At 31.0% G+C, this 26,029-nt stretch overlaps 3 protein-coding genes across 4 annotated transcripts; 1 reads left to right on the forward strand and 2 right to left on the reverse strand.

Moving 5' to 3' along the window:
- The first annotated feature begins 959 nt into the window (after positions 1-959).
- LOC108338613 (F-box protein At2g26850) lies at positions 960-5,464 on the forward strand. The gene is made up of 5 exons (XM_017575603.2): positions 960-2,828; positions 2,995-3,074; positions 3,250-3,428; positions 3,681-3,755; positions 4,984-5,464. The coding sequence occupies exons 1-5, from the start codon at positions 2,151-2,153 to the stop codon at positions 5,169-5,171; spliced, it is 1,200 nt and encodes a 399-aa protein (XP_017431092.1). The 5' UTR covers positions 960-2,150; the 3' UTR covers positions 5,172-5,464.
- Positions 5,459-6,916, reverse strand: LOC108338614 (uncharacterized). The gene has a single exon (XM_017575604.2). It carries the CDS (start codon positions 6,914-6,916, stop codon positions 5,816-5,818), a length of 1,101 nt encoding a protein of 366 aa, XP_017431093.1. The 3' UTR covers positions 5,459-5,815.
- Positions 6,917-21,083: 14,167 nt separating this feature from the next.
- On the reverse strand, positions 21,084-25,326 carry LOC108337445 (hydroxymethylglutaryl-CoA lyase, mitochondrial). Of its 2 annotated transcripts, none has more exons than XM_017573975.2 (9): positions 25,181-25,326; positions 23,821-24,011; positions 23,484-23,685; positions 23,114-23,293; positions 22,757-22,837; positions 22,523-22,686; positions 22,142-22,278; positions 21,829-21,944; positions 21,084-21,529 (listed from the first exon to the last, which is right to left on the reverse strand). In XM_017573975.2, the coding sequence occupies exons 2-9, from the start codon at positions 23,985-23,987 to the stop codon at positions 21,275-21,277; spliced, it is 1,302 nt and encodes a 433-aa protein (XP_017429464.1). In that variant the 5' UTR covers positions 23,988-24,011; positions 25,181-25,326; the 3' UTR covers positions 21,084-21,274. The 2 variants fall into 2 exon arrangements, with proteins under 2 accessions (XP_017429464.1, XP_017429465.1); XM_017573976.2 differs by lacking the exon at positions 25,181-25,326 and adding an exon at positions 24,444-25,130.
- Positions 25,327-26,029: the final 703 nt, after the last annotated feature.

The following is a 26,029-nucleotide window of genomic DNA, read 5'->3' on the forward strand; positions in this document are numbered from 1 at the left end:
AAATATTGTTATTGTTACTATAGAAGCTATAGACATCATAAACATATATTAAACATTGAGAATTTTTTAAGAAAACACTTTATCCTAATCTGTAAAAAGTAGTATTAATGTTTAAAGAAGAAAATCATGTTCAATTTTTTAAGTATAGATTTCATTAGTGAACTCAGTCTCCGTATTAGATTCTTGAAAGAATAATATAATCAATGAAACATATTTATATGTCAATTTCTATTTATTTTAAAATTAGCAATTACTCATTATCTTTTAGAAAAAAAAAGTGTTTTCTCAAATAATAAATTTTTCAAAACACGTGATGCATTAAATTGACTCACTAATCTTGAACTGACCTCAAATCAGTCTTTTTTTTTTTAAGTTTGAATTTGAAACTTGAAGTTAAATTTGACTTGGTAATAACGTAATGTTAGTGCAATGAGTTTATTCAATTAATTTTATGAGTGGAAAAAGAAAGTTGAATTATTAAAAAAAAAAGTGGTGTAGAAATACACTTAGGGTGTGTTTGTTAACTTGCGTTCAAAAAAGTAAAAGTGACAATGATAAGAGTAATTAAGCAAAGCAAGGACGCAAATTCACGTTAGAGTGTGGCGGTTTTATCGCACCGTCCAATTATCCAAACAAGGAACAAATATTTTAATTGAAGTAATGAAAAGGTGTGAGATGTGCGGGAGAAGATGTTTGTTACGGTGGACGCGGTTGCAGAGGATGGAAACCCTCATCTGCAGCTTTAACGTTAACGAATCTCGTCCTATATACGTTATCCAACGTAGTTGCCTTTTGTAGTCAGACACGTTTCCCTCCAAGTAGAAGTTGGAACAAGAAAAACAAATTGTACAAGATTTTGCAGAGAAAAATAATAATAAATAGTGCTATTGATAGAAGGAATTAAAAAAGGTTTAAAATTCATGGTTTTAATTATGGATATTTTTGTGGAAATCCGTGGATGATTGCATGATAAAGGAAGAGCCATGGGTGATGACATGTCTATGTTTAAGAGTAGAAATGTGTTTGGCATCCACAAAAATCTAACGTAACCTCAGCCTCCCATTTCATTATTTGTGCATAAATTACTCTGCCTTTTCCTTTCACTGTCCACCAATTGTTCTCTATATTGCCCCACAAACACAAGAAGAAGAAGAAGAAGAAAAAGAGAGAGAGAATTGTGTGATTGCATTTGCAGAAGAGAGGATAATAATTGAGGTGAGGTGAAGAATTTGGTGGAGTGAGGGGAGGCCCTACCACCCTTCACCTTCATTATCCTCTTCACCAGAGTCTCTTTTTAATCCTCTTCTTCTGTATCTGTCTGTCCATAATCTTCCCCACCACCCCAGAGATTGTCCTTTACCTTGCTTCCGTTGTTTTTGTGGATCTTGAGGCTGCTCTGTGGGCCTCTTTCTGCATAAGTTCCAACTAGCTAGATCTATTTTATTCTAGCTGCTCGCCAATTATATTCCCAGAAGATTTATTCACTTACCAATAAGATTTAGAGATTCTTCAGATATAATATCATATATTTATACGTATATATATATATATATATATATATATATATTTGGTTCTTGTTGCACAGACTCATCTTCCATCTTTTTTCATTTTCAATTCCATTTCTAGGCTTTATAAAACTGCTATCAGATCTTGGTGCCCCCACCTCCGTTTCTTGCTGTGTTGATGTTCCCATCTTCTGAGGACTACTGTATACAGATTCTTCATTGAATGACAGCTGTTTAGGTTGACTACACGGTTGTGTTGTTCTCTCTCTTTATTGGAAGCCAATAAGAGAGAGAGTTAGTATTAAGCTACTGTGGGTTTATTTCCATGGTTCATTCGTGTGGTTGTCTACCTAATTTATTCTGATCTAACTTCGGCCTAGGAGGCCCACCATTGGGTTTTGGTGGGCTTTAATTGAACCAATAAAACCCCCCATCTTTAAAAGGTGTTTTCTTTTGAAGGTTCCAATTTGCTTCTTGTGTTTCTTTCCAACAAGGAAGGGAGGGTGTGCCATTAATCTGTGTCAAGTAGTGAGGCCATTCTGGTTTTCCTTTTGATAGCCATTGATGTTGCACAATTGACATTAAGGTTGTGTTATCGTATATGCCAAACTCGAACTTGACCTGTGAAAGACATCTTACGTGCTAATGCTACTTTACTTTCTCACCTGCATCTCCTTCTTTCTGTTTTTAAAGCCTCTCCTCTCTCTCAAACCACTCCCATCATGGGCTGGTGAGGTCAGGTTGATCTCCCCTTTTTTTTACAAAGACTTGTTAGTGAAGTCCATCTCTAAGCTGTTTAGGAACCACTTTTTGCTTTGTTTTCCTTGTCCAATTCCCACAACAATGTCTCTAGTGAAGAAGGCTCTTACTTCCAAGGTGGAGAGTGTTGAAGACTCCCAAAACATGTCAGTGTTGGACTTGCCAGACCTGGTGTTAGAATGCATTCTTGAAAAGCTCCCTCCAGCTCCACTTTGTCAAATGGCTAGTGTTTGCCGCTCCTTGAGGGAGAGGTGTGTGAGTGATCACCTCTGGGAGAGGCACATGAAACAGAAATGGGGTAGAGTTATTGGTGAAGCTGCTTATAGGGAGTGGAAATGGCATGTTGCTTCTAAAGGGAATGCTGAAACTCTTAGATATGGCAGGCAGAGGAGCTTGATGAGGCTTGTGTCCCTTCATTGGCCTTTTTCATGGATGAGAACCAAGGTGGATACAAATAATACCTGCAAGCAGTCAACTTATTTGCCTCCTGATTCACTCATGAGATGGTATCTTGCTCTTGAGACTGGCGACTTCTGGTTTCCTGCTCAGGTCTATAACCGTGAGGTATCTACAATTGTGAATTAACCCTTTACGCCTTTTCCTATCCAAAACTTGTATTCTAACATGCCACCCTCAATATTAAATCAAGTTTGCTTTTTTATGTTAACTGGAATAGAAAGTTATTGTTTTTTCTCACAAGTTAGTTACATTTTTCCCTTTTTGCCTGCAGAATGGCCATGTAGGATTTATGTTATCTTGCTATGATGCTGAACTTAGCTATGATCCTCAAACTGACACCTTCCAAGCCAGGTAATTGGACATGATTCTTGGTGGTTCTATGTTTGTTCCCATCATCAGCCATCGAAAGAAAAATTTTCCGCTGAGTTTTGAAGAGTTTCCACAAGGAAAATAAAGGATTATTGAAAAAAGGAAGTATAAGAGGATAGATCTAGTGGCCTAATTATTTATTAATTATTGATTACAGGTATCCACCACATGGAAGAAGGGCAGTTGCAGTAGAGCATGGCATTCCATGGGAAAGGCTAAGAGCACCACCTGTTGATACTCCTCCCCATGATCTTCATATCTCCGATTGTCTGCATGATTTGCATCCTGGCGATCACGTAGAGATTCAATGGAGAAGGAACAAGGAATTTCCTTATGGTTTGCTCCTTTACTCAACTTGTTCTTCTACTTCTATTGTTATCATAAATAGTCTTTAGATTGTTAAGCAAACATTAAACAAGAATGACCATGGACAGAAAAATCAAAACTTGGATGAATACAATTTTATGGGGAATACAATTTTAAATCTTTGATATAAAACTAATTACTTAATTTTATTTATGGATCATAGTTTACAATTAATTACCCTTTCTTTGAATAGTTGCGTGATGAAATGCATCTTTATGGCAGGTTGGTGGTATGGTGTTGTAGGCCACTTGGAGTTATGCAATGGGAACGAAAATTACTGCCGCTGTCATAGTAGTGGTGAGTTGATGAATTTTCCTTTTAATTTAATGTGTTTCATCATTAGTTATAATTTCGTGGCTGTAGATTTTACCTTTTATCATTCATTCAATCAATGTTCTGTTCCTCAGTTCAAGTTGAACTATTTTCTGAGTAAAATTGAGCAGTGGATCAAAATAAGGAGGATATGATTTAGTGATTGATTGAAAGGATGACTCTAGAATTTAGATGAATTGTGCTCTCTTGGATTCAACTAAATAATGTTTAAATATGGAAAAAAGGTAACAACAACCCCTGCAGAGTTTTGAAGAAAAAGGAATTGAGTGAAGGTTGAAGTATTTTGGTTTATGGATTAAATGTTTTGAAGTTTTGTTATTTACCATCATTATGTTTTTCATTGTGGAGATCAAATGGTGAAAAGAATGACTTGAATGTGAAGATCACTTTGGCAGAGCATACCACAATTTGGGCTAGGTTCCTTTCCTGATAATATATCAAAATTTGGACCACCAGCTATGGTATATGATTGGTCCCCTAGACATATCATGGTCCTCATGTCATAATTCCACCAACACATTGATAACTTATGTCTCAGTGGATACATTCATGGCCAACTACGTTAAAATAAACAAAATTAAATTAGTTTCTCTTGTAGGTTCTGTTTTCCTTTTATGTAATGTGGGGATACCACGGTCACTATAAGCTTCAAAAGTTTGCTTCCATTATCTGATACGACCGGAATAATCCACAACTTCTACTTAGCTACCCAATTTGATGTTTCATTTAGCATTCCCTTAACCATATATAACACTATCAACAGGAGAATAATAATGCAAAACACTAATCTGTGCCTCCGTATGTATAAATGAACTTTGTAAACACATTGCTTCCTGGCCATGATTACGCATTGCTTTTAGCTGTTATCTTTCTGTCAGAAAACTTTTTTCTGATAAACTCTGTTGTCATATTCTTTCATCATTTTGTGCAAGCATGATGACAGTTTTTACACATGTTCCTGTCTGTTTTTGTTATGGGGTTTTGGAGTGGACTATTTGATGCTGTGGACCACACAGTCATACATACCATCAAAAGCTTTTCTCCACGAATATTGAAAAAATATAAGTTGGGCCAAAATGAAAACTGAACATGTCAATTTTTTGAGTCATGGCATAAGGCTTTAAATGTTTACGTTTCTTTTCTTAGGATTCAAATATGGTTTATTTGACACTGCATTATGTGTTGGTTGCAGACATGGTGGTGCTAGAGTTCAATCAATACACTCCTGACTCGCGGTGGAGGAAGACAACTATCAGTAGAAAAGATCATAGAGAAGAAGGAAATGAAGCAGATGGCTTTTATGGGGGAATCAGAAAGCTTAAGAGCGAGGCTGAGATTTCTCTTTGGAAAAGCATTTGGCCTTCTGAAACCTTGGATTAATCAGATTAATCTTCCACATAGCATTATGGCAAGACTAGAATTCTTCTCGGGCATTGGCAGGGCAGGTTCTTCTGCATTAGAGAAAATGGGATATAGGATTCTCATTCAGTCAAATGAGTGTTTGAGACTATCCTATATTCACTTCCCCCCCTTTTTATTAATACATTTTTTTCATGGTCAACTTTAGCCTGTGATTTCAATCAATGTAAATTACTCATTTATGCACTACTGCTGTAGAATATTCATTCCTCAACATATAGAAGATTAAATTAAAACCTATCTGCTTTTCTCAAGTTAGTTAGCGCTGAAATCAGATAACAACATGCCTTAAAAGTTCACTCTCTCTATACGCAAACTGGTTTCTCTTTTGGATATAAGAAGAAAAAAGGCTACAAAGGGAGTATACAGATTGTTATATATGCAAATTCACTTGGGAAAAACTCCAGAAAAAAATAGATATACATAACCAATTTCTGAATAGCATTGCTCCCATAGGGTTTACAAGACAGTATAAAATGGTAAAGTATAGACAAAATCCAACAACAAAGCTATTACACAAAAAGAACGAATTATAAACTTTAATTTTCATAATTCATTTCAGCTAACTTCTATATTCTACTGAGACGTTGTATGATTGAATCACTTCACTTTTCGTCCTCATAACCCAAGCAGGGAAAAATCTTTGGCCTGTGGCATACCGATCTCGTTTTTGTCAGCTCACCTGTTCTTGGATCTCTATCACATTGCTTTGATTCTGTTGATGTCGCAGCTTTCAAGTCAAGTTTCCTCACCGAAGGTGGTCTCTCCTGTGCTTCCATTTTATCTTCTAACTTGCTTTGAGCATTGGCTTTTCCTAAGTTACGAAGCCGAAACAAAAACTTCTTTATGCTTTCCCTCTTCTTATTCCTTCTCCAAAACCCACCTCTTTTCCCCTCATCTTTCTTCGTTGCTATATCAAGTTTTGAAATTGATGCCACTAGTCTCATCTTTCTAGCAAACACCAACCCTTTGGACTCAGATAGCACATTCGTTCGTCCTGATACTTCCTTCAATGGCCTTTTCTCAAGCTCACGAACTACTTCAGCTGTGTCACTACAATGTGACTCAGGTTGACTTGACTTTGTTACTCTCACACTTTTCTTAAACTTGTGTCTGAAACTCCTGAATGAAGAAAGTGACCTACTCCTCCTGAAAACATGTCTTACATTTGATTTCCTTCTCTTTTCTCCTCTGACCTTCTCCAAAGCCACCGTGAAGGGATCGGAGTCATCGTTCCGAAAACTATGCCGTGAAAGCCGAAGTCTAAACACCAATCTCGAGGACCTTGAAGACGCCAGTTTTGATCTGTAAATGCTACCAACTTCAAATTTTTCAAGCCTGGGAGGAAGTTTGAGAGGTGGCATCTGTGGCAAGACTTTACCATCACAGAAAAGCTCATCAGCAAATGCCATAGTCTGCAATGAATCACCAAAAGGGTTCTTCTCATCCTTCTGGTTTATCTCAGAGTCCAAGTCAGTGACACTACCATTGAATCTACGACTGGTTTCAAATTCAAACTCATCCCCAGTGAAGTCTGAATCCTCATATTCTGTTTCCGTTGGTGTTGTGGAGTCTGTTTGAGAATCAAAGGGTGATCTCAGTCTGAGCCTGCTAGGACTAGTTGGTTCACTGTAGAACCACATCTCTTGGCCAAAACTACATGCACTCATGTAGCACGACTCGTTAGAAAAAGATATTTCCGTCATGTTTCGCACACAACACAAAACCTTAAGAGACTTATAAGGAAATGACACAAGGTTGTGTGTATGTGTTTGTGTTTTGTTAGAGTCTGGGAAACAGATGTAGAGTAGGGATTGCTGTTCCTGAAATGAAGGGATTTGAGTTATATATATTTGAGGAACTTTGTTGTCATCTCTCAAAGTAATCTTCAAAGTTCAAAGGTCTACCTGAATTACATGAATCGCTTTTGGTGGAGTTTTTCTGCTCTTCTGTCTCTTTCTGTGTTGGCTTGGCCTTATTAATGCTGCATTTCATAAATTTCAAGCAAGTTAATGTTAATTCTAAGCAACTTAATTCACGATCTTTGCTTTTTATTCTGACCCTATTGTTGTCTTCTTATGATTTCTTAATAACAATCTTAAATAATGCACCAAGCCTATAATTTATCTTCATGTTCTCTCCCTTGAACATATCATAGAATATACCAAAACATCACAATGACAAAGAAAAAAGTTATTAAACACCATTTTACTATCATTTCATAATCTTTATAAGAGTAAAATAGTCTTCACAAAAGTTAATTTTTGACAACAATATCAACACCCAAGAAAGCAAGCAAGTACCTTTTGTAAAACTAACTTTGGTCATGGAGTTATTAAAATTCAAACAATTAACAAAACTAAAAGAATTTGATGACCAAAAAATATTGCTAATGCATGTTTGATCAAGTTCCTCTTACCTATGACATAAGACATTCCTATGTTGTCACAGGTCATATGAGGAAATAAATTTAGTGGGGTTATTACCCTTTCACCCTTAATACGAGTCTGTCTACACTCTTGAATATATGTCCATAAAAATCATGCATTGGCACGGAATTTCAGGGCATGCAATAAAAAATTCATACTGTAATTTCAGTACTTTTCAAAATTAAAATTAAAATTTTTTTATTTGATTTTCAATCAAATATACATCAAGGAAAGTTGCATAAACAACCATCTTGTCACTTAAATAAAAAAAAAAACATTTTCAATTTTTAAATATATTAATTTTGTATGGTAGAAAATAAAAAATAAAAAAAATTGAATTTTAAATATATTTTACAGTTTTTAAAGGACCCAGTTTTGCTTCACACAAAACAAACGAAAATTCAAAGGATTAACAATGAAGACCAAATAAATTAAACATGAACACTACAGATAACTGAATTAGCTTTCAAACATTGGATGAAAAACAAATTGGGCCACTTGAAATAGTAAAAATTATTAGATTGTTCTTACCCAGAATAAAATGTCTATGACTGAGAAGAAAACGAGGATAAAGCTCCAAACTTTATGAACTGAGATACCAATATGAGAAATTATCTGATCTCCAATGAAGAATTTGTAAAGGGTTCACCTATGATTCAAATTTCAATACACAAGAAAATTGGAGGTGAGGTGAATATATATAGTTTTTTATAACCTTATCTTATCATAAAATAAAATTTATAAATTCTTAAAAATAATCCTAGAGATAACAAAAATTATCTTCTAAGAAATTATGTGTTATTATATCATAACAGTTTGGAGAAGATATTACAAATAAAAAAAATTGATAAATCTTATCTCTTATTTATTAACTGATTGGATGTGTTAATAATAACTTATCTAAACAAGATTTAATTTTAAGTATATTGACTTTGCAATATGTGTTTTTAGAAACATTTATAATATAAAAAAAGATAAAGTTTGAGTATCTTCAACTATAATAATTTTAGTTTCAACTACTTGCATTTATGATTTGTTTATTATTATTTGCTTTGTGTTTATTTTATAAACCACACACATCTTTTAGTGAAAAGAATGTGTATGAGTGGAGTAGAAACATTTTCAGAGATAAGAATAACCAATATTTTTAACACGATTATAATTACTTTATATATATATATTCACAAATAAATTACAATGTGTGGTAAATTTTATGTCAGTTATAAATAATTTTATTTATAAATAAATTTTATTTATAAATAATTTTATAATTTTATTTATAATTTTATTTATAAATAAATTTTATAATTTTATTTATTTATTACTATTATGTCAGTTATAAATAAATTTTATAATTTTATTTATAAATAATTTTTATTTATTCTATAGATAGTTTTATAATTAAAAATAATTAAGTTTAAAGTCAAACTAAAAAAAAAGTTAAACTTAATAAACGATAAAAGTGATAAAATAATGATTTTAATTTTAAGAGAATCATTTCAAAGATAAATGTGGATAAAAAAACTCTCTTTATATATATCTTATATATAAGTATATATATATATATATAATTATGAAATTAAATATAATTAATATTTATAATTTTATTATAAATAATTTTTATTTATTTTATAGGTAGTTTTATAATTAAAAGAATAATTAAGTTTAAAAACATCAAATTACAAAAATAGTTAAATTTAAAAGAACTGTAATAATAATAAAATAATTATTTTAATTAAAAAATCATTTAAAAGATAAATTTGAAAAAGAAATAAAAAGATAAAAAAGAAATCTGTTTTATATATAGTTATACAATTCACAAATAAATTATCTTTATGATTGGTGGAAACCTTGAAAATGATAAATTTTAACATGATACAATAAATTTATAAATAAAAACTACAATAACCATATGTATATATATTATAAATAAAAACTACAAATTGTATGTAATTTTTCTGTAATTTTAAATCGATCTTTTCAATTAAAAATGGATATTAATATAATCTTATTATAACTTTATAGTTTAGAGATGATGTTTAAAGATAACCATGTCTTTTAGATTTTATCTCTTATTTGTTATCTAAAAGTAGGAATATTTAATTTAAGATATAAGATAAAATCTAAGTATCTTAGTATGAGAATTCTAAATTTTATGTGTGAATTAAGTTAAATATAAAAATATTTTATTTGAATTAATATTTTATTTTGAATAAAAAGTTTCAAATAAATTATTCATATTTTTTTATATTAAAATAACACCAAGTAATATTTTAAAGTTAAGAATAATATAATATGATTTTAGCAGTAATTTATATAATATATAAAAATGTTTGAGAAGGTGTGTATATTCAATAAAATACAATTAAATTATATAAAATTATAAAACTTTAAGTACCTATATTACCTGCTATTAATATTAAAAATTTCTTAACTTTTAGATACGTAAAGTAATGTTGATTTTGTATTTATTTTATAAATTATAAATAATATATTTTTCTATTAATTTCAGTTTGAAATCCGGTTGAATTCCTGATTTCGAAACTTCTTTTTTCAAAGTAAAATCCTTTTGTCAAAAAATATATTTTCTACTATTCTCATGGAAATATAAAAACACATTTTATTGATTGTTGTAAAATATTAGTAAAATAATAAAATAAATTTATAGTTAAAATCTTGGTAGTTATTATTATTATTGATGAATTTAGAGTCTAATTAATTATTAATTATAATTTTTATTCCTAATATATTTTAGAAATTAATAATTTTTACTCTATAAATTAGTTATTATAGTGATTAATTATTTTTGTTTTTAAAATTGTTTTGTTGTTTTAAATAATATTTTTAGATTTATATATATAATATATGTGTGTTAATGTTAATATATTAAATTATAACATTATCTAAGTTGGTATGAAATTTTCATAAATTTCGAAAGAGTTTCCAAGTGTGTTAAATTATATATGTTTAGAATTAATCTTAACAGATTATATATATATATATATATATATATATATATATATATATATATATTTTATAATTTTAAATTGATCTTTTTAATTAAAAATTTACATTAATAATATCATTTTTAATATAACATAATATAATAATGTTTTTTATATTTTTTTCTCTTTATCTGTCGGCAATATTTAATTTATAAAATAATCTATGTATTTATTTTATAAACATTATAGATATGTTGATTTTGTATTTATTTTATAAACAATTTACATGTCCTTTAGTAAACGAAAGCTAAATCAAATAAAATAACATCAACATTATACTTTATTAATCTGTATTAGCACATTTGGTTAATTTCTCGGTCAAAATCCGGGTTCAACTCTCGTCTATGGAATTGAACATTTTTTTTTGTAATTCAAGAAAATATAAAAGCTCTTTTTGTTATTTGTTGTAATGAATTAATAAAAATAACTAAACATTGCACACTACAATACTAATATTGAAGGATATATATTTGAATTTATCTAATTTTAAATCAAATTTTTAATTTAAAATATAATATTAAAGTATTTTTAATTTTATTTTAATTATTCTGTGAAATATCATTTAATATTTATTTTCTTAGACTAAACAAAATTTCTTAGAAATGTTGTGATTTGTCTTGATTTATTTATGTTTAAGTATATTCAAACTAAACATAAATGTAGTTCAGTTTGGATTGATTTGAAGATAAAAACTAAACTAAAAAAATTTCTGTGTCATTTTTAAATTTTTTTTAATTCTATTTGTTTGAATAAATATATTTCTTAGAACTTTCGAAAACAGATGTAAAACTTATTTAGTAAATTATCCTAATATATTAATAAAAATAAAAAAATGAATTTTACAGTTACCATAAAAATAAATAAATTAAATATAATTTTAATGTCGTTTAATGTTTTTTTATTCAGTCTCTATAAAATGTACTTGTCAGTTATTGCCAACAAAAATGAACAAAAATTTTTATATTTGGGAGACGATGATACAACTAATTAATATCCAGTATTAAACTTTAATTCAATAAAGAAAAAGTTTGAATTACAATTATAAATCTTTGTAAAATTCTGTAGCTTCATCAACTTAACAAGACTTGGTTCAAAATTAATCTTAATAAATTCAATAGTACATTTGATTTAAACTTTCTTATTAATCATAATTAATTACACAGACATTTATAATTTTAATATTTTTTAATAGATTAATAAAAAAGTGTCAATGTGATTATTTTCTAACAGTTGACGTAAGCATTAAACAAAACAGTTCCATTAATGCAACCCAGATATCCATGATGCAAACATTGCATCTCCAATTTATTTCATTTTCATTTTCATTAATGCAACTAAGAGTAAAAAAAATAATACATGAACTTACACATATTTCCATTTTCAGTTAACTATGAATTGTCATTTGTGATAAATTTATTTAACTTGTTTTTACCATAATTGCTTAAAGTTTACTATCAAAATGACCAGTTAACAACACAAAAATGAAAAATCCTTCCCATTTTCTGTACACAGAAATTAAACTTCAGTCCAAAAGAATTATGGAATTAAAAACCAATTAGCCAATTTTTTTTTCTTTGATACTGAGTGGTAACATAACATTCTTACACATTGTTATTGTCAGTACACCAGAAGAAACTGGTCTATGAAAAATAAGTGACAGACTCTCACAAGAAAAGAAATGGCAGAAAGAACAAGAAAACAAGTAAGAAAAGAAGGAGAGAAAAAATTATATATGTATATATACAAATTACAGAGAGAAGACCCTTTAGAACTAAAAATCTGCACTTATCTGTTATGCAGAGGATTAGGACCAGTGTAGATTATCCTTTTCTCATCACCAAGAACAGCTTCACCATTATTCTGTCTGGAACCTCCTTTATCATTAAGGTAACTGAGATTTGACAAAGGTTCATTTGTAAGGCTTTGAGATTCTGCATACCCTTCAGAAGCAGAGGAAGAGAATATGGACAAGAACAGAATCAACAGTAGGAATGAGAAACAAGGTGGTAGATTGATCAACCTCATGCTCTCACTTAGGTGCAGATGGTGCATGAAAAGCTTACAATTGGCTCAAAACCCGGTAAAGTAAGAAACAAAATCAGCTTCTTTTGGATGAGATTGCAAAAGGGTGTCGCTAGAAACACTCAGAAAGAAAAAAAATAAAGGTTAGAAGAAGAAGGGAAAGGAAGTAAAATTGTGGTTTTGAAGGAGGGTGGCCCTTTTTGCTGAGAGTGTGTGTATGGTGTGAGGAACCTTGAAGTGTGAGCTCTGAAAATGAGGATTGTCAAAGAGAGGTGTGAGTCAATGAATGTGCATAGCATAGCATAGGGGTTGGTGCCTAAACGCAAATAAATATGTTGCAGAGTGTGTTTTGATGCTTTTTACTTGGGAAACAACTATGGACCAGAGAGAGAGAGAGAGAGAGAGAGCTTTTGCTATTTTTGTTGGAGCTTAGATGATGTTACTCTGATAACTTATTATGGCTCATGTATCCATATTTTTTCACTGCATGAATGTGTGTGAGAGAGAGCTTTGAACTTGAATAATATCATTGCATATCTATCTAAGTCAGTTTATCAAATAAATCATCACTAGATTGTTTTTCTTTTATCTTGTGTGATGTGATCACAATTATGCAGAAACTCATCATGTATATAATAGGTTAAAAAAGGAAGAAATTGAACAATGATCTTATAAAAAAAGGTTTAGTTTTCTATATTCAAATTTGACTATTCATTTATCAGGTAATTTTGTTCATATTTTTACTTCATATATGCAATAGTAAGTTGCTTTCATTTTAATTAATATTCTCTGATGTACCTTTTGGCTCCATATAGTAATCTATCAGGTGTAAATTTCAATAAGTGGGGTGGAATCCACTAACCAACCAAAAGTACTGGAGAAATAGGATTTTAAGCATTAAACAAAGAACAATTAGCTGTGATCATAATGCCATATCAGACTGCAAACAACAAAATTCCAAAAGATATGCTGCAGCATATTAGAAGCATGATCAAATGCTACACTAGATCTTAGGTTCTGAGATAATCTTTTGCAAAGAACACTAAGTTAATTTTGGCTCTAGCATTTCACAATTGTTTGATCATGCTATTTAGTCTCATTCTAGCACATGTAAGTCACAAGAGCAATTTCTGTGTACATATATACTTATAATTATTTTGAGATTGAACAGTAGAAAGATATAATTTGGTCAAAGTGGTGGGGGGTTTGACAAATATAAGCCATGAAAGTGTTAATAACTAGCACATGAATCTTTTTCTTACAAAGAATGATGTTGTCTTTACTCACTTTACAAAAGTGGAAACTTTCATGGCTTTTGGTTGTGGCCATTTTTATATTTGTTTTACTTCCTTGGTGAATGGCCCCCTTGGCTTTAAGACAAGCAAAACTTGACACAAATTTGATGAAAAATCTACTTTTGTAGATTACAAGCTTTTGGCTTTTCATTTTAGTTGAATGTGATGCCATGGTTTTTATAACACTTAGTATATATATTATTTCACTAGGATCTAAACATGAATTTCTGTAATCTCTATTGGAAAATGGGAATTGATGAACATGGCAGAGACATGTCATTCTTTCCCATGCCCTTAGAATGAAACACAAACGTATCTACAAATTTTCACATGAAGGTGCTCTTATAAAAAATAATAACTCAATTTAACTCTCAAGGTATATTTTTTTTCTCCAATTTCAAGGTAAGTCACCATAAAATAATACCCTTTCATTGAAGGAACTCATTGAAAATACTCCTATCATTTAGAATTTAGTATATATCATTATGATTCTATTTTATTCTTAACATAACATCTTAGGATATATAGTAGTGGAAATATAGAAGTTATCCACGTATAATTTTCTACATGTAATTAACTGATGAGTAAAACTAGAGTAACAATATTATAACATACTTTTATATCATTTGACACAAAATATAAAGATAAAATGATCATAAAAGTGTTAAAATTAATGTAATTGAATGTACAAAATTTAAGTGTATCAAAGAATATTTTCCGTAAAACTATTATTAAAGATTTTTTGAAAAGTAATAACATAAGTTATAAATAGTTGCCTTAAAATTATGAATAAAATATCTAATGACATATGACACTAAAAAAAAGTAAAGTAAATGTTACTTATATAATTTTTAGTCAAAATAAAAACAAAATTATTTCAACTTTAAATTCGTTTAAATAAGGTTTGATTATTACATTTGATTTATTATTTATTTTGGAGTTTGAAATTTATTTTATCTTTAAAAAATATTTTTAATGATAAAATTCACTAAAAAAAACAATTACTTATTATCAAAATTCGTAGATAATAGTTAAAATTTATAGATAATTATGATTTATCCATAACAAAAAAAAGTTCGTAAATAAATAACATATTTATATGTGTTATTTACAAATATATTATAAATAGATTTATATTGCAAAATTCTCGATGTCTCTCTTCGTTTTGGCAGAACTCATGTCGACAAGCTTCTTGTGACCAAGTTTGAATGGTCGAACTCATGTAGCTGAGCTTGTGTGTGACTCATTTTGTGTGCGACTGAGTTTGTGTGTGGCCGATTCTGTTTGTTGGCCATTGCATTATAGATAAATTCATTCTTAAGGACAATAACCATCCATGTCTCAAGAAATCTATTTAAAACTGTTCTTATCAAATTTCTCCATACAGATATATTATATACATATTTTACTTATGAATTTTATAATAGATAAATAATATTCATATAAAAGGATTAATTTATCTAGAGGTATCAAAACGGGCCACCCGACCTGATCCATCACGAGGTTGGTCACTTAATGAGCCAATCCAACCCGACTCATTTATTAGCGAGTTAGAAAAATTCGAACCCGACCCGACCCACCACGGGTTGGTGGGTAAACAGGTTGGCTCACTGACTCACTTAATTATAATTTTTTTAAATAAAAAAAAATTACAAAATTTCTATAATTCAAATCACTCCCAAATTTCACTGTTTAATTAATTTTGAAAATAAGGGACTTAAATAATTTTTTCAAGCAAAAACAAAATAATAAATATTTTTTATAAAATTAAAATTAAAATTAAAATTAAATTTTAATAAAATAAAATTAGGTAGTAGGTTGGTGGGCCAACCCGGCTCACCACGAGTTCAACCCGCATGAACCGGATTTAAATGAGCCGGGTTTAAATCTGACCCGCATAAAAAAAATACAATTTTTTATAATCTAATAGAGATAATACTTTTGAATACAATGATTGTTCTTAAATACAGCAACAAGAATATATGGTGCACAAATTCAAACAAGTAGAATGGTATTAAATGACTGCTATTTTGGAATGGAAGCAACAATAAGATTGGCTCTAAGAACACGAAAGGTCCCATGCATTGCAGGAGCCATGACCGACGAAGAAATCATGTCATTTATTCTAAGTAGAAGCATTTGAGATTCCAATTATGGTAAAGGGGAGCCATGGCTTTGACTGGTAAAAAAGGGAACCAAAAGAAAAGTAAAAAAGAAACCTTCATTATTTCATTTTGCTTGTGCACCAATTTATTTCCTTGCCTTAATCATAGCCTCATGTACTCAACAAATTGCATGTTTTTTTTTTTTAATCTTTTGACAGAGAAGAAAAAAAAGAAGTAGAAGAAGAAAATGTGTCTCTTGTCAGTGAAGACTTAACAGGATCAGAAGACAATGATTTTGCTAAGTTGAACTTTGAGAGTGGTGGTGTCCCTCATCATCATGAGTTAGCTTTGTCTTTGATAATGTCATAATTAGGTTTTGTGAGTGTTATACAGATAATTTGAATTTGCATGGTAAATTTTGCAGTGTTGAAGATGGCATGGGCATGAAGTTTTTGTATTATTATTTTAGGATTGACATGATACGTAGGAGGATGAAATCATCCTATGAGTGTTGTCAGATTCGTGTTGTCACGAGCTACCAAGAACATCATCACACAATGACACAAACTACAGTTTCGTATTTCAAAAAGACCAACACTGTCAAAGATTAAAATTTCTTTATCAGCATGCTCGTAAAAGGGGTAACTATGTTTTTCTTGCTTTTCTAAAGTTTAACGGAAAGAACCCTAGTTTCAATTTCCCTAAATAATTAACAACTTTCTTGTAGAAATTTAAAACTAAAAGGGAGACATTTTAGTGCATGATGGCAATGGCATGGACATTTTTATTATGGGGTTTGCATTATGGTACAAGAATGCAACTTCTTATGTGTTAGAAAGTGTATGTTGGTTATAAAGGTGGATAAAAAAAAAGTCTAAAATAACAAATTTATTTTCTTAAAATTTTTGGATTGAATGTTATATTAAGATAAATTTTCTATTAGTTCGATATTATCCCAACATTTTTAAGATAAATTTTCTTGGTTAACAAGCTAAATGCCAAAAATATTTTTGGTTCCCTTGTTTTAGTTTATCTTATATTAAATTGGAATATATAACTTGACAATTGTGCTAACCTCGTTCTCTCAGTTAAACATTATAATATTGTTCTATCTTTTAAAGGTACATTTCATATACTGGTTTCCTTTTATTTTTATTAATTAATACATTTGATCCTTTTGACTTCATATATTTTAATCTGCCCTTTAATCTTTTTATGGAAGTTGTTAATAATTAAAAAATATTTTTATATTGTGTTTTAAATTAAATTAAATATATTTGTGCAATCTTAATGAGTAATTTTATTGTAATAAAAATATAATAACTCATTTGTTTTTTTAGTTTCTAAAAACTAAATCATTTTTATTCAATATTGATACAATTTATTGTTATGCATAATTGGTTGGTAATGTAATGTTCATTTGGTTTGAAATCAATCAAATCCAATTAAATAAATATGAGTTTAATTATGATCGGTTCAAATTCCACCCATCTAAATTAACTTATTTTTAACGATTAAAGTAATCTAAATTAACTTATTTTTAATAATTGAGTGATATGTTTAGTATAAATTATCTATTTGTTGACTTTAGATGTTAAGAAGGATTTAATCCGTGAATTATTCTCGTTTATCATAAGTTTGAATTAGAAAATTTTTAGTTTTTTTAAATATGAGTTAAATTAGATTCGTCTTACTTAACTCATAAATTAAATGGATTTAAGTGTGGTTAAAGAACAATAATTATTTATTAGTTTTTTTACCAAATTTTTATAATTTTTTATGTAGGTTATTAAATTAATTTATTTGTTTATTAAATTAGGTAAGTTACACTGTAATTTTTAATTATTATATTTATAATAAATAATGTCAGACCCCATTAAATCGCACCCAAAACCCCAAGTAGTGGGATCCAGGTGGCAAGAAGTGAGTGAGCGTCTCAGTTAGTGAAGAACATGTGGCTGCATGGGAGTGGCTGTTCGTTTTGGGCGACGACATTATTTAAGGCCAAATTTCAAATGTCGTGCCATTTCTCTGCATGCCTTTCTTCTTCCCCATTGCTGAAACCATTTTCTCCTTCTTCTCTCTAAAATCTCCTCCTTCTCTCTAAGAAAACCTTACCATTTCTTCTTCCGATCACCTCTCAGGCACCGCTAGAGCACTCCCGGCGTCAAGAGCTTCCAATTAAACCGATCAGTTTGTGATTCTGAGCTGGTGAGTTCTTTTTCTTTTAGCACGTTCGGTTAGACTCGCATGCAACTCTCTAGTTCTGGTCGCCCGAGTGGGTGGTAGTATTCTGAATGTTTCTGGTTTTCTCTATAGTTCAGTATTCCTAAAAATGTGACCATCGAACGTTAGTTCTTTGGTAGAGGAAAGCTCTATTCTGCTTCGTTTGAGCGTTTGGTTACGTGTCGAGGTAAGGGAAGCTTATATAATTTAATTTAGCTTGTTGTGTGGAATGTTTGTATGCTTGCATGATACGTGTGATTATTCGAGGAGTATGAAATATAATTGTACTGCTGGTTTGGATGTGTGGATGAACGTATGATATAAGCTGTAACTGAGTTGGGATAAAGTTCAATATTTGAACCGTAGTGTTCTGAGCAAAGGTGATTAGCATGGTCGAGCGTCATTAGCGAGTGTTCGATTTTCTTGGGAGTACATGGTCTTACCTTAGTTCTCATGTTTTGAGGATAAAGTATAAGAGTCTTCCTGTAATACTATATAGTATTAGTTAAACTTTGACCTAGAGTTCATATTAACCATTCTGTTACTCTTTAAGCGTCCGTCTACATTAAGTTCTTCTTCTACAAGGAATTTCGTTAGTGGAGTTCGGGTTATAATAATAGATATGTATAATGAGTGTTCGGCTTAAGTGCAGTCCTTCTTTAGACTTTCTAAACAGCTTTATGTGAGTTTATTAGTGATCGGTCTTGGATCAAGCGTTCAGTCTCAGTAGCGCTCGTTCCTGATAAGCATTTGGTCTTGGACCAACGTTCGTTCAATAGTGTTTGGTTTTTACAGGGCTCGGTCTTAAACCAAGCGCTGGGTCTTGTTTTCTGTAATATAGTATTACTGTGCTTAAAATCAGAGTATTTATTCAAACTAGATAGCGTTCGTTAATTCATAGTTTCTCGTCAGTATTATTACTTAGTATAAGTTAGTGTTGGTCTTTAAAAGGTGTTCGGCCTAGAGTCTTAGTACTCGGCCTAGGCTTCGTGGCGTACGGTTTGAACTCTTAGGAGTTTGTTTATTGAAATAGGTGAGTAACGCTCGGTCTTGTTATACCAGTCGTACTTGGGCTATGATAAGAACGTATGATATTATTTCCTTTGAATATATGGATGATAATGTAAGAGAGAATTTGAAATGTGATGTGAATGAAATAGTTTGATTATGAAAGAGTATTCCAGGGAGGAATATTTCAGAAAGTGGTTATTGATTGGTAAAGTATGAATGTGGGCAAAGCTTAGCTGGCGTTCATCCTGATGTTCCATGATTACTCGTTCTCATGTAGAGAGGAGTAAGTCACGTGTGGGAATGGCAGAAGGTCCTAGTCCTTGTGGTTAATTTGGATGGAACGGACTAACCTCGGGTGGCAGCTGTTGAGGGTATCCCAGTTATTACATTACTTGGGTGCACGAACGTCGTAGCTACACAAGATTCATACAGTCCGGACAGTCAGAGTCATGTGGTCGTTATTTGCATGCCTTGATGTAAGAATTATGATGTGGTCATTGTTGGTTTTGTTATGAATATTGTATGATGTGATTGGATAAATTAAATTACATAAGCTTACCCTGTTTATCATTTTTGTCTTTGTTGTGTGTCCTGTCGTTGTCCTGTTGCAATGATCATCCGTGTGGATGTGAGCAGAAGGAGAAGAGTTGCTGGAAGAAGTATTGGAAGACGCAGCAGAAGTGAAGGCCGAACCTTGAGAGCGTCCGGTCTGGTGTTAGTTGTACCTTTTGTAAGACCGTTCGGTATTAATATTATTTGATACACTATTCGGTCTCGTAGTAGCTAGTGTTAGTTTTTATATTCTTTGCTGTTATGTAAAGACGGTCGTCCTTACTTGCATGTTAGACGAACGTTGAACTGATTTGTAGTATTGTTAATATGTAATGATTCTCTATATGGTTTTATATTGTATTTTTGGAATGTTACAAATAATGTTTGATAAAATAAATGAATATTTTGATTTTGTTACTATTAAAAATATTATAAAATAATGAGTTGAGTTAATGTATTTAATTTTAATGTGATAAATATGAAAAATAAATTAATATTTTTTAAGTGGATCAACCCACAAATTCATTAACCTGTTATACGTCTGGTTATAAAATTTTGATTAAAAAAAATGAACAAAATTTAGCTGACTTATTTTTAACTTTGACACTCATTCGTAAATTTATTTTATGGACCATATTTATTTTATGGACCGATTGTAATATACTTTTGAATGTCTTAAATTGACAAATTTATTATGATTTGATTTATTGAGAATTATATTTTTTAAAATTAGATAAGTACTTGAAAAATACAATTTTTAACAAAAACATAAGAAATTTTTTTCAATATCTTAATCCAACTAAATCCAACTCATCCAAGAGTGAATTATGTATGAAAAATATAATTAAAATGTGTGTTGAATAATGAATTTGATTAAATTCTACACAACCCAATAGTGAACACCTGTACATCCTACACGAATAAATAGTAATACGAATTCTTCAATATATTTATTTCAATCTGATAGCTTATTATCTGTGAATTAGAATTGCTTACTTCAAATATGAAAAATAAACACGTCGTTAAAATTTCATACATAATAAAATTACTCATTTGTGATACTACTTTTGAATTAAACTTTCAATTATTTACCGTAAAGCTAAACCATACTCAATACATCCAAAGATGCTTTAGGATTTTAAATTTTATTATGTAAAAATTAAGTATATAAAACTGATTTTGCAAATCATGACCGCAGTAGCACTTTCTGGAAAATTCTCACGTTGAATTTTCAAAATCGAAATTAAGTATATAATTTGAAGGACTAAATTAATTATTTACTTAGAAATTAAGTGATTCCAGAGTGAAGATGTTATTCCTCTGGTAGTAGCATGCAGAAGAAGAAAGGAACATAATATATGTATGCAGTGATGAGTGATAATGTAAATATTCCTTTGAAGGTAAAGTTAAGAAGATGAATCATGATGGTATGTTGGAGGCATCAGTTGTAACTCGGTTCAAGGCAATGGCAGTTTTTGAAGTTGAAGGCCTTTCCAAATAGCTGCTGATAAAGTCACCAGCCAACAGAAGTTTTCCAATATCAACGTTGGTTTTCACACCAATTCCATTCAACATGTACACAACATCTTCAGTCGCAACATTTCCAGAAGCTCCTTTAGCATATGGACATCCACCAAGCCCAGCAACGGATGAATCCACTATGCTAATCCCCATCTGTTTACATACAAATTACTAATTAAATTCATCTATGGCATGTCTGCATGCTATCGTTGCAAGTGAAGAAAAATCGTTTTTGACAGTATACAGTTCAACCATAACCAAACATGTTACATATGTAATGAGGTTGAGGTCCATGCAACATTGGACTAACACTAGTTTGTCATACTGTCATGCATTTACACCAGTATTCCTTTTGCTTATTCTTTCTCAAACAATCATAATGAAACAACTGATAAACTCAACAAGTTTTACACAGTGAAAGGTCCAACCAAGCAATTTAGTTGAGGACTTACTTGGAGGGACACAAGTATATTTGGAAGGGATTGGCCATAAGTGTCATGGAAGTGGACAGCTAGTTTCTCTATTGGAACAACAGCCATCACAGCCAAAAGCATAGGAACTACACTTCCTGAAAACAACACAATATAAGTACAAGGATAATATACCAGAAACCAATAACATTCTCAGTAAAAGACAGAAAAAAGACACTTAGTTTTACATTCATCAACCTTATCAAGTTTATACGCAGGATGTCTACAATAATAGAGAATCTTGTCTATCAAGCATATATTGCTTAAAGTTCCAAAGTACAGAATAAGTTGTTACCTGGTGTGCCAACTCCAATTGTGTCACCAAGGGAGATTTCAAAGCAACCCATATCATGAAGTTCTTTAGCAACATATGCCACTTTTGAGGGAGGGATTGGTCCTTCTACCGGGCATCCAACAACACATGATACATACCTATCACATTTCAATGTAAAGAAACTGTTTGTCATGTGGAATAAGAGAGTAGAGAAATAATGTTGTGTCAGCAAAATCTACAATATCAACTGATATGATATGACACTTTCATGCATCCAATTACTGGAATTTGACCTTGGCCTTGCCACCTTTTGCAAGGTTTTACCCATTACCGATATTGAAGCAGACAGTGATATCATATGATGTTATCTTAGAATGATTAAGAAGAAAATTAATGGCATACCCTCGAACAGGAATTGAGAGCTGTTTAGCAGCACGAATAACAGCTCGGTAACGAGCAAGGCTTTCTTCAATACTGCAATTAATGTTGGATTTTGAAAATGATTCAGAAGCCGATGCAAAAACAGCAACTTCTCTGGCACCAGCTGCTACTGCAGCTTCAAAACCCTACAAATGTAACATGTCACAGATCGGAATATAAATTGTACAATTTATGGTTTTATCAAGATATTTGTACCTTTAAATTAGGGGTCAGAACTGGCATTCTGATGCTCCCTAAGTTATTTACTGCTTGCATTACATCCTTTGCATCAGCCAACTATAAGATAAAGAAACATAATGATTCAAAATCAGATGGAATGGAATAAGTCATTCAGATTTCTATAATTGAACTAGTTTTTTCTCCATGAAAGATATTAAATTATTGTACAATTGAATGACTTTTATCCAACAGAAGCCATCCAAAAGCCTCCACATGATCCATGAGATTGAGAACTAATTTCAGATACAAGCACTTTGGTACAAATTTACTCAACCCAACACTCTATAAAATCATCAATATCAATTTACCACAAATAAGGTAAAGCAGTTGTACCTGTGGGACCCATTTGGGAGACACAAAACTTGTAACCTCAATAACAGATAACCCTGTAGAAGCTAGTCTATGAATCAATTCAATCTTTACAGCTGTAGGTACAATGTTCTTCTCATTTTGTAATCCATCCCTTGGACCAACTTCTACTATCTTAACAAACTTTGGTATACAGTTCAGAAACTGCATCAAGCCATTATCCAATTAAAAATTGAAAATAAGCTAATTACCAGAAAAAGAAATGCAATAAAACAAACTGACAACAGAATGTTTAGAATATATATTACATAATTGGAAACACAAAGAGGCAGAAGTTAGTAGCTGAAAACTTGAACAAAGAACACTAAAAATAATGCAGCAGCCACTGAATTACCTTATATGCTAAACCTTGCAAATCTTTGGTATGGCATTTTGGACTGCTTTGGCTATCAGAGAATGAATCATCAGTCATCCCAAATTTCATTGATTTCCTCCCTTTGGTCACAGTCTTCTGAGTGAAGGAGTTATCTTGGGATAAGTCTCTTGTTTGTCTTTTCCATGGGAATGTCTCTGCTGTATACTCTTCATCATCTTCACTACATAAAGATGCAAGGTATTGTGATATAGTCGGCAGGTAAAAATCAAAGACTATACAATGAAAGTGATAAAGGTTGAATTATAGAGCAATGAAATGTATCAGTCTCTAACAAGAGTTGCAATATATGACTCACTTGCAGCTGTTAGATGTGCTGCAAATTCGTCCTTCAATCCAGCAGTTTCCCATGCCCAAGTTATCTACTCTGGGACGGCAAGCTCCAGATGAGAACCTCTGAATCCTATCAATGGTGTTCATACTTGGCAATTTGTCAAGACCAAGTGGTTCCTCCAAACTTGACATGGTGAAGTGATAGGTTAAAGGGAGCTAGCAAAAGATATGAGAGAGTAAGTACTTTGTTTGAAGAACCTATTCAAACCAAACTTAGCTATCTCTATCTCCAGGCAGAAAGCAGAGACATATTTTCATCTGCATATCATGCTTCTATTTATCTTCACAGAAAGAGAGTCAGTGGCTAGTAATACTGTTCCGGATTGAAATTGTGTTTTTTTCACAATCAGTTAAAATTGCAAAAAAAATAAGTTTCCCTTTAAAGAATCCATTTACTACAGATGATGCCATGTCATAGAAAAAACAGTTAATAAAGAATCACAGTTAGTTGCAATTGATTTTGAAGTAATATGATTCATGTTTAGATGTTTTAATTCTAAAAGTATGTCAGCAGTAAAACTCAATAATTATTTCAGCTCCAAAAATAAATTCTAGAAGCAAAATCAATTTCTTGAGAGGAAACCTAACATGTAAATCCAAACATTAGCCAGCATATCAACGTGGATCATCTAACGTGAATCCAAACATATGGGGACAATGTTTGTCTGAGCATGTGGAAAATGAGAGAAATGAAATGGAGTTAGACAGAAGAAATGTTCAAATTTTTTATCCTCATTGTAGTGGGCAAAAAATCACTTCCAACTTGCTTTGGTGCAATAATGAGGGCCAGGATTTGTGGTTGTAATATAAAGGAGTTTCTTCCTCCACTTACAACCTTTCCGCATTTTGCAAAGCACGTGTGAAGTGATTTTCATTCCTCATTTTCCACCAATTCAAATAAGGATAGCCATAGTCACAAAAATGGTGATCAATAATAATCAGCCACAAGGTTATAAATAGCTTGTTCTGTGCTTAGTGCCCCAACAGCAAATCGAAAACTTTAAGCAGAGTATAAATGAGAAAATGCATCCCTTCTAAGATCAGGAAGATAAACTATGCTTCTGGGAATTTTAATTGCTGCTGAATCACAGCAGACAAAAAAAAAAGGAAAAAACTTGAGCAAGAACTCAGTAGAAGCTTGGAACCCAATTCCACAAAAAGTAAATAAATAACTAAACTTTGAAAAAAGGCATTCAATGGAAAACAACCATGCTCAATGAATAGTCCAGAAGAAGACAAAATTATGTTTTTTTCTTGTAATTTGAGAGTTTGTTTGGCAAGTTCATATGGGAGGCAAGAAAATAGAAATTGGGAAGGAGACAGACCTGAAAAAGTGTAGAGAGGAAAGGTAAGAAATTGGGGAGAATGGAAAGAGGGAAGAAGAATGAAGGGAGGTAGATGAAGAAGAAGAAGAGTAGGAAGAAAGGGAAATATGACTATGACTTTTTGTTTGATTATTTGAATTGAATGGAGACAGAGAAAGAGGAACTAGTTTTCAGTTGGTAGTTAGGTCACTAGTTAGGTTAGGTCACTAAGATTTTAAAATAAACAAAACTGTCTTTGCTACTAAGAATTGCTTTGAAAACAAATCACTTTTTCTTTTACAAAACACTTATTTCATAGCTCAGAATCTTCCTTCAGTTCAATACAATTCTTATGAATGAGACAAAAGTTTATGCACACTTCAAACTTAAAAGTGGAACTACTTTGCTAAACTACAACAAATTCTCTATACCAAAGTTTTTTTCTCTCTCTCAAAATGATTTTTTTGAGAAATTTATCTAAACATACTTTTAGTATATTTCACAACCATATGCATAGATTGAGTGAAAAAATCATGTCACCCTCTTTAAAAAAATCCTTGTTCATTAATATATTATTTTAGTAATGTCCATGAACTTAAATGTATTATTAATATTTAAAATTTAGTGTAATAATCATATTAAAAGTAATAATTCATTCAATAAATAAAACAGACAAAAAGTAATGCGCTTAGTCGTTTTCATTTCAATATCCTAAGATAATCATTCCTATCATACTACTTAATTATATTCTAGTAAATTCAAATGTGTAACTTATCATCTCATTCTCATTTAATAGTATAAAATTAATAAATAAAATATTATAAAATTAGATAACACATAATGGATAATTAATAAATATATAAAATATTA

Source organism: Vigna angularis, chromosome 7 (genome assembly GCF_016808095.1).
Source record: "Vigna angularis cultivar LongXiaoDou No.4 chromosome 7, ASM1680809v1, whole genome shotgun sequence".
NCBI classification, from domain to species: Eukaryota; Viridiplantae; Streptophyta; class Magnoliopsida; order Fabales; family Fabaceae; genus Vigna; species Vigna angularis.